General features: G+C 38.3%; 1 protein-coding gene across 1 annotated transcript; it reads right to left on the bottom strand.

Moving 5' to 3' along the window:
• Positions 1–909: 909 nt before the first annotated feature.
• RSL24D1 (ribosomal L24 domain containing 1) lies at positions 910–13529 on the bottom strand. Its single transcript, XM_006085932.3, has 6 exons — positions 13369–13529; positions 9272–9385; positions 7510–7582; positions 4180–4243; positions 3389–3474; positions 910–1953 (listed from the first exon to the last, which is right to left on the bottom strand). Exons 1-6 carry the CDS (start codon positions 13447–13449, stop codon positions 1868–1870), a joined length of 504 nt encoding a protein of 167 aa, XP_006085994.1. The 5' UTR covers positions 13450–13529; the 3' UTR covers positions 910–1867.

Genomic DNA, 13529 nt, shown 5'->3' with positions numbered 1-13529 from the left:
CTAGCCAGTTTGGCTCAGTGGACAGAGAATCAGCCTGAAGGGTTCAGGGTTCATTTCTGGTCAAGGGCAGGTACCTTGGTTACAGGCTTGATCCCTGGTCAAGGTCAGGAGGTGTGCAGAACACAACCAATTGATATGTCTCTCACATTGATGTTTCTCTCTCTCTGTCTCCCCCTTCCCTTTCTCTTTCTCTAAAAATCAATGGAAAATATATCCTCAGATGAGAATTCAAAAAATTTTTTAATCTGAAAAACAAACACCAAAAAAAACACACAAACCCACTCTATTTCAGGATTCCCTAGGATTTCCCTGGGGTTCAAAACTATGTTCCCAAAGTTCCCTTTCAGTCTTCCTGAAGGTTGTGGATTTGGCTGAGGTGAGAAAGCAGCTTCTGGCCATCCCACTCCCCAGCCCCCTGCACAGGAAACAACCTGCTGACGAGACCTTTACTAGCGCCCCAGAGAAAGGTCTGAATTTCCACAGGTAATCTCTCATCTGTCTCAAGTTTTAAAGATGGCACTAGGCAGACCATCGGGTGCCTCACGTTAGAGAACTACAGCAAGTATGGCTCTTACTTATTAATACAGGGTAATTTTACAAATGTCTTTGATTACATATATATTTCCCCTAATTGTAATCAATAATATTCTTTATAAATGAGCCATATTTTACAAATAAGAACACAAAGGCAAAACCACACTGGAATTCAGGTCTTTTAACACTTGGTCCAGTGATCAGTCCACTTTATTACTAATACTGAAATAAAAATTTAGCCATTACTATATATGTAGTTCTATAACCCTAAAATCTCTCATTTATTCTAATTTCTGTCCTAAAAAATAATATAAATATGAGTTACTAATACTATTAACATGCTTAACTTGTAAATAATGTAAAAATACAGAAACATGAAGTATTTAAGTATATATTTTTCTTTAAACATTTCTCCTACCTCAGTAGTACATGTGGCTGAAGTTATTTTCTTCCAAGTAATTGATACTTTACCTTCATTTAGTACATTTAAATAATAAATACGTAGACAATGACTATAGAAATTACTTTATGTGCAAATAACGTGTTGACATTCTACCCATAAATTCGATTTTCCCGAAAACAATTAGCTTTTGAAAAGAAAAGCTCACACAATGTTTTAAGAGGCCCTGGATTCCCCTGCTTCTAAATCACTGTTGAGTAAAAAAAAATAAAGCCTGTTCTAACAGGAATCTCAAGTTAGAATGTTCTCCAATGTGAAATTAGAGAGCAGAGTGCCATTTCAGGAACGACTATTCAGCACTCACCCCAACCTCCACAACGGTCTTTCCAAGCAGGTCAACCAGGTCAAAAGAGTCCAACAGAATTAGGCTTCAGCATGAGGCCATATGTGCTTTTAATGTGTTAATAAACCAAAACATGAAATACTGAAATCAAAATAAGAGATGAGTACTTGAGGCTAATTACCATGCAGATTGTTAGTTCCTTGTCATATCCCTCCTTCTATAAAGTTAATAAAGGGAAGATTTTTACTGCAAAGAACATTTTATTTTATATAACACTAGCCATGAATGTGTCATCAGTTACTACATAAATGCTGCCTGGTGCCATTATCCAAGTGGCACCATCATTTTATGTCCACAATTCACTTGGTATTTATAAAATTTTCATAATTTACGTAAGTACATCTATCACTGAAGATTTTACACTGAGATGCAATCTAGCATCCATATTGTCTGATATTTTGCAGATAGTAATGTAGAAGAGATGTATTTTTAATCACCTTTTCATCTGAGTCACCTTATGTAAAAAATAAATCAATAACTTAGAGCACCTAAGTCTCTAAAGGAAATTTCCAATGTGCTCATAGAAATGGTTAAACAGGATTGTCAGAAACAACTTCCATGGCCACATCCTCTTGTAGTTTATGTACCATTTTGTCTTCCAACTGCTTTCCTTTGCCTTAAAAAAAAGAAAAATTAAAAATTTTATCAACTCAATCTGACCTTACAGAACTCAACACTTTATAAAGGATCTTGGATGTTTTAAAATCACATTGGCAATTTCTAAGATATTTAAGAATAATAAATAAACTTATACAGATCTTATAATATGCCACACATTAAGGATTCTACTTACATTTGCTCATTTCACCCTCATAACTACTTGTATTTTATTTCATTTTAGTTATTGATTTGAGGGGGGAGGGGTGAAAGAGAGAGAGAGAAGAGAAGGAAGGAGGGAGAGAGAGTTATAGAGAAACACTGATCTGTAGTTTCACTAATTTATGCATTCATTGATTGATTCTTGTATGTGCCCTGACCAGGGATCTAGCCCACAACTTTGAAGTATCAGGACAACACTCTAAACAACTTAGCAACCCGACTAGGGCACATTTTAAAGAAGAGAAAAGCCCTAACCGGTTTGGCTCAGTGGATAGAGCGTCGGCCTGCGGATTGAAAGGTCCCAGGTTCGATTCCGGTCAAGGGCATGTACCTTGGTTGCAGGCACATCCCCATTGGGGAGTGTGCAGGAGGCAGCTGGTCGATCTATGTTTCTAACTCTCTATCCCTCTCCCTTCCTCTCTGTAAAAAATCAATAAAATATATATAAAAATAAAAAAAAGAAGAGAAAAGCTGAGGCACAGAAACAGGTGAACTTGCCCAAGATCCCTCAGTTGGTAAGTCCAGTAAGTCAAAGTGATGGAATTTGAACCCTGGCCCTCATGGATCCATGGCCGGACACGCCCTGGAGCCCTCCCGTGGTCCCTTCCCGGGCCCTGATCGTGCACTGGTGGGGTCCTGGATTGCGAGGGCACAGGCCAGGTCAAGGGACCCCACCAGTGCACGAATCCATGCACCGGGCCTCTAGTAAGTTACATAAACACAAAGAGAAGGTTTTAATACAAAACTGTAGTTCTCAAAACTTACATTATCAGAATTACCTGGAGACCTACTTAAAGAACAGAGGCCCAGAATCAAAGGGCCAGAGTCTCTGTATTTATGCGAAGTTCCCCAAGTAATTCCCATAATGACCCGTCTGAGAACCACTAACATAGAACACTATCCTTTAATAAAAACAGGTATGAGGCAAAACTATCTATGAAATTATTACTCAACTCATTTTGATTAACTTGGAGAGATAACTTACAGAAAATAAGATTTTATGAGAGAGAAAAAAAAAAACATGTTAAAAAAACTGACTGAAACTGGGAAATATACTGAATGACTTGTAACTGTTTAACCAAGTCATATCATAAATGTTCTGAGATAACATTTACATGAAAAAATACTCAACCTTAAAAAGCTAATTGACACCAAATTACATAGACCACAAAATTCTAGGTTTTTCATCTCTCTACTTAAAGCAGAAAATTCCTACGCAATGCTTTACTTACATGCAAAAGGTGCTCGGATGAGATGGATGTTTTGCTTGACTTCTTTGATGTCCTGAGCTTTCTGTAGTTCTTTATTTTTCTTCAACCTAGGGTAACAACATTTAAGGCCAAAATTTTAGTCACTAAAACTTTAGACTGTAATTTTTAATTAATCTGTAATTTTTAAAAATAAAATTTACTAATTAAATAAGCCATATAGATAAGGAATGGGAACTCAATTATTTTCTAGTTACAAATTAGATTAAATAGGATTCCTACACTACAAACTTGTTCATTCAGTATACCTAGTGCCTAATAAAATGAGAATTCAATATATATTAGTGGAGTAAATGAAGGAATGAGATTGAAGGAAGAAATTAAATTTCAGAAATCAATGTCTATTATATACATGTAGTGCAAATCTTAGAGCCTAGATCGTCTCTCCTCAAACAGAGAACAGTCTCTGTTAACTTAATTTTTTAAAATAATTCAGTAATTACAAGAGCACAAACTTGTAAGACATTCAACAAAAACTAACAGACTTGTTCCCAAATATTTTGGCCCCTTCTCTGTAATGCTTTAACAATCTTTTAAAGCTAAAAAGCTGTTGGCACATGCTTCTTTTCTATGACAGCCTGCCATAGAGACAAGAATTAAAGTAAATGTGGCAAAATGCTAATAGAATATGCAAGAGTTATTTATACTATTTTTACTGGTTTTTGTAAGTCTGAAGTTATGTGGGGGAAAAATATGCCTCTAAATGTCTACTAGCAATTATGTTTCCAAGAGTTACTCTATACATATATTCATACCTGTTCATTATAAATTTAGCTTGGCGTTTCTGTTTGATCTCTTCAACTCTCTTCATTGCATCAACTACAAAGCAATTCATAGGAGTTAGCAAATTATTCACATTCAAGCAAGAGCTTTAACAATAACTTCTTTATTCTTTATTCTGATTTAGAAATGGAATAAATGAAAAACTCATTTAAAAAAAAAAAAAAACCCTACTAAAACAGCAAAGGTACCCTTTGCTGACACCACTGTTAACCATTTTTTACAAGTATCATTTCTCTAAGTTTTAATTTACAAAAGCTTTTGCTACTAAATTGTCCTTCTATAGTAAAGCAGTCTAATGCTTTTTAAATTTTATTCTACAGAGAACTCAGATTAATAGCAACTAATACCATTCTTAGCTTGTCATCTCCATAAATGAAAGACAGCACCTTTCTGGTCATAAAGACCAGTTTTCCTTCAAGTGCCTGGGAGATAATCAGCACATTACGAATACTGGTAAAATGAACCAGTCAACCAATTTTACCACATTCTCAACCACTAAAATCCAACTGTTTTGGAAAATGTGTACAGAAGCTGAGTCCAACTATGCTCTAGTATCTGTATCAGCACCGACCAATGTAAGATACACCACATATGTAATTTTAAATTTCTAGCAGACACATAAAAAAAAACAGGTCAAATTAAGTTTAATGATATATTTTGTTTCACCCAACATATCTAGATATTGTCATTTCAACATGCAATCAGTATAAAAAATTGTTACAGACATTTTATGCTTTTTTCATACTAAGTCTTCAAAAACCACATGTATTTTGTATTTACAGCACATTTCAATGCAGACTAGCCACATTTCAAGTGCTCAGCAGACCCTGTGGCTAGTAGCTACCATACTGGACAACATACTCCCAATCTAGCTTCTTAAAGTATAGTCTGTAGAGAGAAGTACAGCAAGATAGTCACAGTCTTAAAGTATCTCCCCACAATAGAGTTATTAGTTACAAAGGGCAAAACACAAACTTTACAGTGTGGAAATCTGGCAGACACCCCTTTAGCCAAAGATCAAAGTTAGCATTGCCAGTAATAGGACTATTGAACAGGAGGTGTCTCCTGACAGGACAATGACAAGAACTTCCCATTACTTTAAACCAGTGGTCGGCAAACTGCGGCTTGCAAGCCACATGTGGCTCTTTGGCCCCTTGAGTGTGGCCACGAAGTTTCAATCGCACTGTACGTGCGCGCCTGCACGTGGTATTTTGTGGAAGAGTCACACTCAAGGGGCCGCAGTTTATCGACCACTGCTTTAAACCAAATACCTGGCCTATATTCTTCAAAATGGTCAATTTCGTGAAATATGAAAATAAACTCAGGAACTGTTCCAAACTGAATGAGACTAAGACAGGACATGTACTATTCTAGCAACTTTTGCAATAAAAGATATTGGGACAATCAGAAAAATCTAAACAAGTCTACAATTAAATACTACTACTCTATCAATGCTAATTTCTTGATTCTAATAATTACACTGTGATTTTATGAAAGAATGTTCTATTTTTAGGAAATACATATCAAGCTATTTAGGGACAGAGGAGCGTATGTATGCAACTTAAACAGTTCAGAAAAAAAAAGTATAGAAGGAAAGGGAGAGAGAGAGAAGAAAAGGTAAATTTAATAGAATGTTAACATTCAGGGAATCTGGATAAAGGTATCAGAGAATTCTACTCCTGCCACTTCTGTTTAATCTGAAATTATGTCAAACAAATGCTTTCTTTCCAGCAACATTGGCATAACCTGGGAGTTTGTTAGAAATGCAGAATCTTAGGTCCCACCCAAACTGTATCAGAATCTGCATTTTAATAAGACCCCCCAGAAGGCCCCATGGTGCCTCTGGCATTAAGATGACGTTTATATGAATAACTCTAAGACAATGTCAACTCTAAATCTGCACATGCTGTGGCTTAGAATAATACAAGGTGCGGCAAGAGTAGGTTTACAGTTGTTTCTATTGAAAATACATTAATTAATAAATAATAAAAGAATAAACTATTTCGCATACTCACAACTGTAAACTTACTTTTGCTCTACCCTGCATGCTTGATATGTAACTTTTTTCCTTCTTTCTTTGCCTTTCACAGCAAAAATGATACAGGCAAGTTCTACTATTCAGAAGCATTTTCATACCTTGAAGTTACTCAGAAGGGAACTAACACAAGTGGCAGGTATATCCTTTCTAATAATCAGATACTGCATTTCTGGATATTCCAGAAGACTGAAAACTTTTAAGCATAAGCATCTAATAAATACTAAAAATTGGTCCGCAATACAGAGACATGATGGATAAAATACAAATTATTCTTCCTACTATTACTGTTTTCAAAGTTCTACTACTGCTGTTTCTGTGGATATCCACTTCTTAACCAAGGTTGCTCAGTCCACATCTTCACACAATTTGATAATATAAGCAATAAATATAAAACTATTGTCAACTGGCTAGTTTATAGACAAGATGATATTGAAATAGGGAGTGTGGGGAATCAAGAAATCTTTTAAAAGAATATTTTTTTTCTGGAACACTACTAACAGCTATTATTGTGTAAGCCAGCAGGAAATAGTTTTAAGTTCCAAAAGACTCAAACTGTCTACCCAGGAGTTCTTTGGAAAGTCTATTTTTAAGACACCAATACAAAAGGACATCAGAATCTGTGTAGGAAAAAAATACTCAATAGAGCACTGCTTCTTACAGAACTTGCAGAAGTATAAACAAGTGGGCCAAGGGAATGAGACTGTGATCATAGCGGAACCAATTACCATCTAACAGAAGCAGTGAAATAGGAGAACTCAGTAAAATGCACCAAGAGGGCAGGGACTGTGTGCACCCTGTTCATCTTCACATGCTTGAGTCAGCACTTACTGTTCAAGTAAAAGAGTCTCACAGCACACAATATTATTTCTAGCGATCAATGTAACACAAAACCAGCATGGAGGGTCACAGTAACTGAATAGCCACATCCGACTAAAATAAGATATGCATCTCAGTTTCAACATCAAGCTGAATAACCACTAAATAACAGCAGTTATAAAATATGGCAGGGTGATATGCAGCTACTGTCGTCAAGGAGTAACAAAAGAGAAAACAAAGGCCAAAATGAAATATATCCCACACTCACCCAACAAAGTATTCTCTCTCTCTTTTTTTTTTATTTCAGATTTCTGGGTATTTTGTGTGTGAGCACTTCAAATATTATCAAATTTAATAATTACATTATTTTTATAATGGACACATCAGCCACTTGGGGAAAGGATTTTGGGTAGCTTATGACAATTCCTGGCATTCCCTTGTGACTTACTCGTTTTATTCCACAGTTCTCGCTGGTATTTGACAGGTTCATTTCTGCGTTTTTCAAATTCAAATGAATTATCCTGTAAGAGGGGGACAGATATGGTTTTTACAGAGGTACGAAGGAAACATTTAAAATTTATTCTCCTTTTCACAAGCATTCAGAATGTATTAAACTATGGACACACATTAAGATTCCCCCCAGGGTGATCCCAGCAATACAAGTTTTTAAACCTTTTCTCCTTTACACACCACGATGTACAAGACAGCCCTACTGAAAACATTTCTCTATATCCAAGTGATTGTCAAAGGGAGGGAAGGGAAGAGCTCAAACCCCATTTCTCAGAAGACGCATATAACACTCATGGGATCAAACAAATTGAAAAAGCTTCCCTAACTTCCCACTCCTACATGAGACTCACAGTCAAAAAACTTTGTATTAGGCTGAACCATATGAAATTACCATTTTTCATAGATCAAAAGAGTCAAACATTGAGAATTTCATGTGGTTCAACCTAAATACCCATCATGCTTATACATTTGAAGACCTATACACCTTTGTGCTAAAGCATAAAGCTATGAAACTACACATCTTCAAATCAATGTAATGCTACTCTACATGACATAAGCTTTGCCCTGAAATTCTTCAGGTCCCTTCTAAATGTAGTTGGTATTTTGACAGTTAATAATCCTATTTATCTTAAAACATGCAAAACAATTTTGGAAAAACTACAGGTATTTATTGGTTTCTAAAAACTACAGGTATTTATTGGTTTCCAAATCTACCTAACAGGAATATGGAACAGCACTAGCTCTGTGTCTGGCTAGTTTATTTGTAATACAGATGACTCTATTTAGGTCACAATAACATCAACCATGACAAGGTCACCAGCAAGTGACTGGGACTGGTATCCTTTCTTCATTCATATAGCTGCCACCTACAGTTGAAGTGCCTGTTTCTTCTTGCCATACTGAAAATTACTTTCATAACAGTAACTATAATTTGGCCTTGCATCTTGTCAAAAAATATTCATTACATTCATTGAAAACCTCTGATTTTGTTAAGGAAGCCAGCAAAGGGCTTCATGGCAATTCTTAGATACTGCGCTTAAGGAGTAGGGGGGTGGGAAAATAGCCATGGGTTTGGGGGGAAAGGAAGTCATGGAGCGGGGGGACAGTTTAGATCTTCCTCCCTCAAGGGTAGCCTGTGCAGCAGCGTTCAGCTCCTCCCTTTGAAGGGGCTGAATGTGGACAAGCTTCCCCAGATCCTTTGACCAATTCAGGAATAGCAACAATATGACAGGGACTCACACACGAAATTCTCTCCTCACAACAATACTACGAACTAATTTCTCCGCTACCAGACACAAAGTCCTGCTAAGGAAATCTATACACTGATAAGTGAATCTATTACAAATCTCATCTGAGCCCTCACTGCTGTTTAAGAATCCTTTAATTAATTTCATAACGTCCTCTCGAAATCCCTAAGCAGCAATTTCCAACTTTACCCTTTTCTTTGCAAGAGCTAAAAATAGTTTTTTGAGAATAAGAAAAATCACTTCTACAAACTGGATCACAATTTTTTTTTCCTTTTCAGAATTCTACAGATTTATGGGTTTTAGAATCATGTAAGAATTATTACTATAACTAAATACAAAAAAGTCATTCATCAATCATGCTGTAGGAAGCTTTGTTATAGTTAATTAAATCACTTAACCGCCACCCCCCCCACAAAAAACCTGAAATTTTTAAATTGTAAAAACGATACTCACCACTGTGAGCTCTTTACCAGCTGCTTTACGGAAAGCTTTAGTCCACCTGACCTTGCGAGGATTGCGCTTCTTTTTAAAGTTTTTATGACACTTGGATTTACAAAACCTGAACACCTACAAGAAAAGTTAAAATAGTGAGAAGTCAATATTAGAGTTTTTTCTATCATAAGGTATTGCCCCTCCCAGACAAAATATACTGTAAAGTCTGAGAAATGACAATGTTTCTCACTCACAATTGCTTCTATTACCATACTATTAAGAAATATATGGACATGCCAGATTAAATGGAAATTGAACTATTTTTTTACTATCAAGCATCATCATAAATAAAAGCTGAGGACCCTGAAAATACGGTTAAAAACTACCATTTTTATAAAACAACAGTAAAAACCTTATAATGATCTTGAATCAGAAATAGTTTTAAGGAGAGTCATTTATTTAAATCACTTCCCATTTCAGAATAATTCTCAAAATTCACTTTCTATATACCTCAGTGGAGGTAAAAGTTTCAAGCCACCATCCAGAAATCTCCTTTGGTTCTTTCCATCCTTGCACAAAATAATTTCAAAAAGCAACTAAAACTGGCTATAGATTTGTTTTCTAAAATCTACTTGGAAGAATCTTCATTACTACTTTAATTCTCCACCTTAGTAATGCTTACAATTTAAGGATGCCTCAATGTGCTCGAAGATGGCTTATTGAGACTCATTGTGTAAGTCTAAAATGCATTATTTTGTTACTTTGTAATGTCTTAAAACACATTACAATTTGTGTGTTACCAAAAGAAATATGAGGAGAAAAAGTAATTTTTTTGAGTTAAATTATCACAACTAAGAACAGGTAACCCATTTTCAAAAATAAATCAAAATGAGTTATAAACATTTCAAACTTAAATCAGACAAAATACTTGCAGATGTCACAAGCCAAAATACTTTTCATTTTATACATACTTTCTTCTATGGGGAACTTCAAGCAGATCATTATACACACAAGGACATACCTTTCTTAGAAATGGTCAGTACTAGGTTAATCTGATCTAGGCTCATACCTCCTGGAGAGCCCTCTTCAGAGAGACGTGGAAGTTTGTCTACATTCTTGAATTAATTTCAAAGTAACAAGAAAATATGAGAACTACTGTAGTCTCCTGGAGTAACTCACTATGAAATTATCAGTAAAATTTCTTTGAGCATTTCCAGGCCAAAGTATTATAACCTTTTTAAGTAAAAGCCTCCTATGTTTAATACTTACTAGGTGACTCCTAGACATATTCCCATTTCTAAGGTATGTCTAATGAGGGATTTGAACTTGTCCTGGGTATCCTCAATTCCAGAAAGAGCCCATTCGAAGTTACAGGGAAGTCTATTTGAACTCCAAACCTATAGACATTATCTGACAAGCACAATAAAATATCTGAAGAGGGGATGGGGATTCAATCAACAAATAAAGTGCATCTACTATGTGCCTGATGTTATACTAGGTATAGGGATACAAGAATAACTAAAACATAAATCCCCACCTTGAGAACGTAGGCTAGCAAGCTAAGTATATAAAGTCTCACTTTGCAAATAAGAGAGATCGAGATCAGACTAGGATATAAAAAATGGTATAAAGCTATATACAATAATCATGTATAAAATAATATGAAAAAAAACACAATAAGGTGATTAAATCTACAGTGGAGTAGGTGGTGGATGGATTATGTGTGAGACAAAGCTCAAGTTTCCCTTTTAATCTTGTCCTCTATCCCCGGTCGGCAAACCGTGGCTCGCGAGCCACATGCGGCCCTTTGGCCCCTTGAGTGTGGCTCTTCCACAAAATACCATGTCCGGGTACGCACGTACAGTGCGGTCGAAACTTCATGGCCCATGCGCAGAAGTCGGTATTTTGTGGAAGAGCCACACTCAAGGGGCCAAAGAGCCGCATGTGGCTCCAGAGCCACGGTTTGCCGAGCTGCAGTTTGCCGACCACTGCTCTAGATCATCCTATCTTCAACTCGCAACAAATGATCCATCAAATCACACCTCAGTCCTTTGACCCTTTCTTATTCCTCCATTCAACATTTATTAAGCACTCAGTAGGGTGTATATATTTTTCCTGTTTATAAACTATGTGAAAATATGGAGCATTATTACTAATTCTACCTTTAAGAAGCTACCTAAGAAGTGTAAGCAGGGAAGTCTCTATGAAAGATAGTCTCAAAAGCTAAGAGCATAAAGGCAGAAAGACTAGTTAGGAGGCTAGAAAAATGACAGGTGCCGAACCTGGAACCAGGGCAGGAAAAGAGAAAGCAAAGACACCACTCACTATCTGCTGCAAAGGCAGAATGAATAGCACTCTTCTTTTTTTTTAATATATATTTTATTGATTTCTTACAGAGAGGAAGGGAGAGGGTTAGAGAGAGTCAGAAACATCGATCTGCTGCCTCCTGCGCACTCCCTACTGGGTATGTGCCCGCAACCAAGGTACATGCCCTTGACCGGAATCGAACCTGGGACCCTTGAGTCCGCAGGCCAAACCGGTTAGGGCGGAATAAATAGCACTCTTAACAACGAGATACAAAAGGAGAAAGATTCAAAGATGACTTACATTTCCAGCCCAGCTGTCTAGCAGATGAGAAAGAGATTAATTCAGGGAGCAAAATGATCTGACAAGATAATGTCTGAGGCAGTAAGGCACCCTCCTTCAGTGGGCTCACTGTTAGGTACAAACAGGATTACCCTGTCGGGTGGAAAGTTCAGACCTGTAGCTAAGGAGATACAGATCTGGGACTCATCAACACAGATAAAATGAGACACCAGCACGCCCCACTATATGGCACTTCACTATATGGCACTTCACAGCTGTTGCGCTTTTTCACCAGAAGATTACGACTCGCTTCATGGTGGTGGTCTGGAGCCGAACCTACAATATTGCCAAGGTGTGCCTGTACTTTTTCTTCATTAGTGCTCCAGGGTCTCCACTACTTCTAATTTCTCCAATCGATCTGTTCTGACCCACTGGTCTCCCCTCTCCTTCCCTATGACCACCCACCTCACCAACCTGAACTTCCCACGTGTCTGTCAGATCAACATCCAGCTCTAGAGAGCTGCTCCCACGTCTGTGGTTCTAATTCCAACGCCCAGCTGACAGGCACTGCTGGACAAAGACCATAAAATCATGACGACAGATCATCTACAAAGCCATACTGCCCTCTGTGAATCTGACTCCAACCTGGCAATAATTCATTTTATACTTTTTTTTATCATCTTCTTATTGCTCTTTCAAGTAACCAAACATAGATTTGGTCTCTCACTTTCAGGAAGAACCCTCGCTCCAGATGCAATGAGCTCAGTATCTTCCATCTAGAACAGAGAGAGAACGCAATAAAGTAGGAACTGAAATTCCTTGTCAACATCACCTCCAAATGCATGCATCGTTCACAAAGTCCTTCACAACCAGCCCTTACGGTGTATCTATGTGTGTGCCATCTTTGTTTACAGACTAATCTCTTTGCAAATACTCTTACGTTTGTATTTCTAGCCCTACCCCAGGCCTTTTTCCACCCACGATGCTTCGTCCTGTGCCTTTGCTCAAACTGCTCACTTTCCTTCCACCTAGAATGCCCTCTCCACACTTTCTCATGCACAATTCAAGATCCAGGATAAATGTCATCTCCTCTCCATACCTTCTCATATATACGACCCCCGCCCCCACCTCCAATAACTGCATAATACATAAGCCGATGAAACATTTCCATCCACCTCCACACACTATGGACAGTCCCAAGGCTTGATGCACCTCTACGTTACGGACGTTAGCAACGACGCCTGACGCGGCACACGTTCAGCAAAGCTTACTGAGCTGTAGAGCGGCCACGCTGCCCCGCGGGCCCCGCTTCCCCGTCGGGGCTGGCTGCCCCGCTCCTCCTGAGCCTCGCAGCAGCCCACCTCGCCCAAGGCGGCCTGGGACCAGCTCCGTTCCGGACGCCCGCAAGGCGCAACTCCCCAGGCGGAGGTGGAGGCCGGAGCCGGTGCAAAGCCTCCCTCTCTCGGGGGAAAGCGGGGACCCCGGCCGAACGCCGCGGGCGCAGCGGTGCGCTCCGGCCCTGGCCACCTCACCTTGCAGTCGTTGCGGACGAACATCATGCCGTGGCCCGGGTATATGGGCCCGGAACAGAAGTAACACTTTTCTATACGCATGTTGATCGCGCGTGGGGACCCACCATCCAGATGCCGAGCGTGAGAGGAAGTGACGTAGCTCCGTCACAGGAAGTGGTTCT

Source organism: Myotis lucifugus, unplaced genomic scaffold, assembly GCF_000147115.1.
Source record: "Myotis lucifugus unplaced genomic scaffold, Myoluc2.0 scaffold_23, whole genome shotgun sequence".
NCBI classification, from domain to species: Eukaryota; Metazoa; Chordata; class Mammalia; order Chiroptera; family Vespertilionidae; genus Myotis; species Myotis lucifugus.
Note: the sequence above shows the minus strand (reverse complement) of the source record. Positions and strands in the feature narration are given on the sequence as shown.

Excerpts from the sequence above, each read along its gene's own strand:
- RSL24D1 (XM_006085932.3), bottom strand. The coding sequence starts at position 13,449 with ATGCGTATAGAAAAGTGTTACTTCTGTTCCGGGCCCATATACCCGGGC. Across the intron at positions 9,386-13,368 it reads TCGTCCGCAACGACTGCAAG|GTGTTCAGGTTTTGTAAATC; the intron begins GTGAGGTGGCCA and ends CTTTTCTTGTAG. Across the intron at positions 7,583-9,271 it reads CTGGTAAAGAGCTCACAGTG|GATAATTCATTTGAATTTGA; the intron begins GTGAGTATCGTT and ends CCCCTCTTACAG.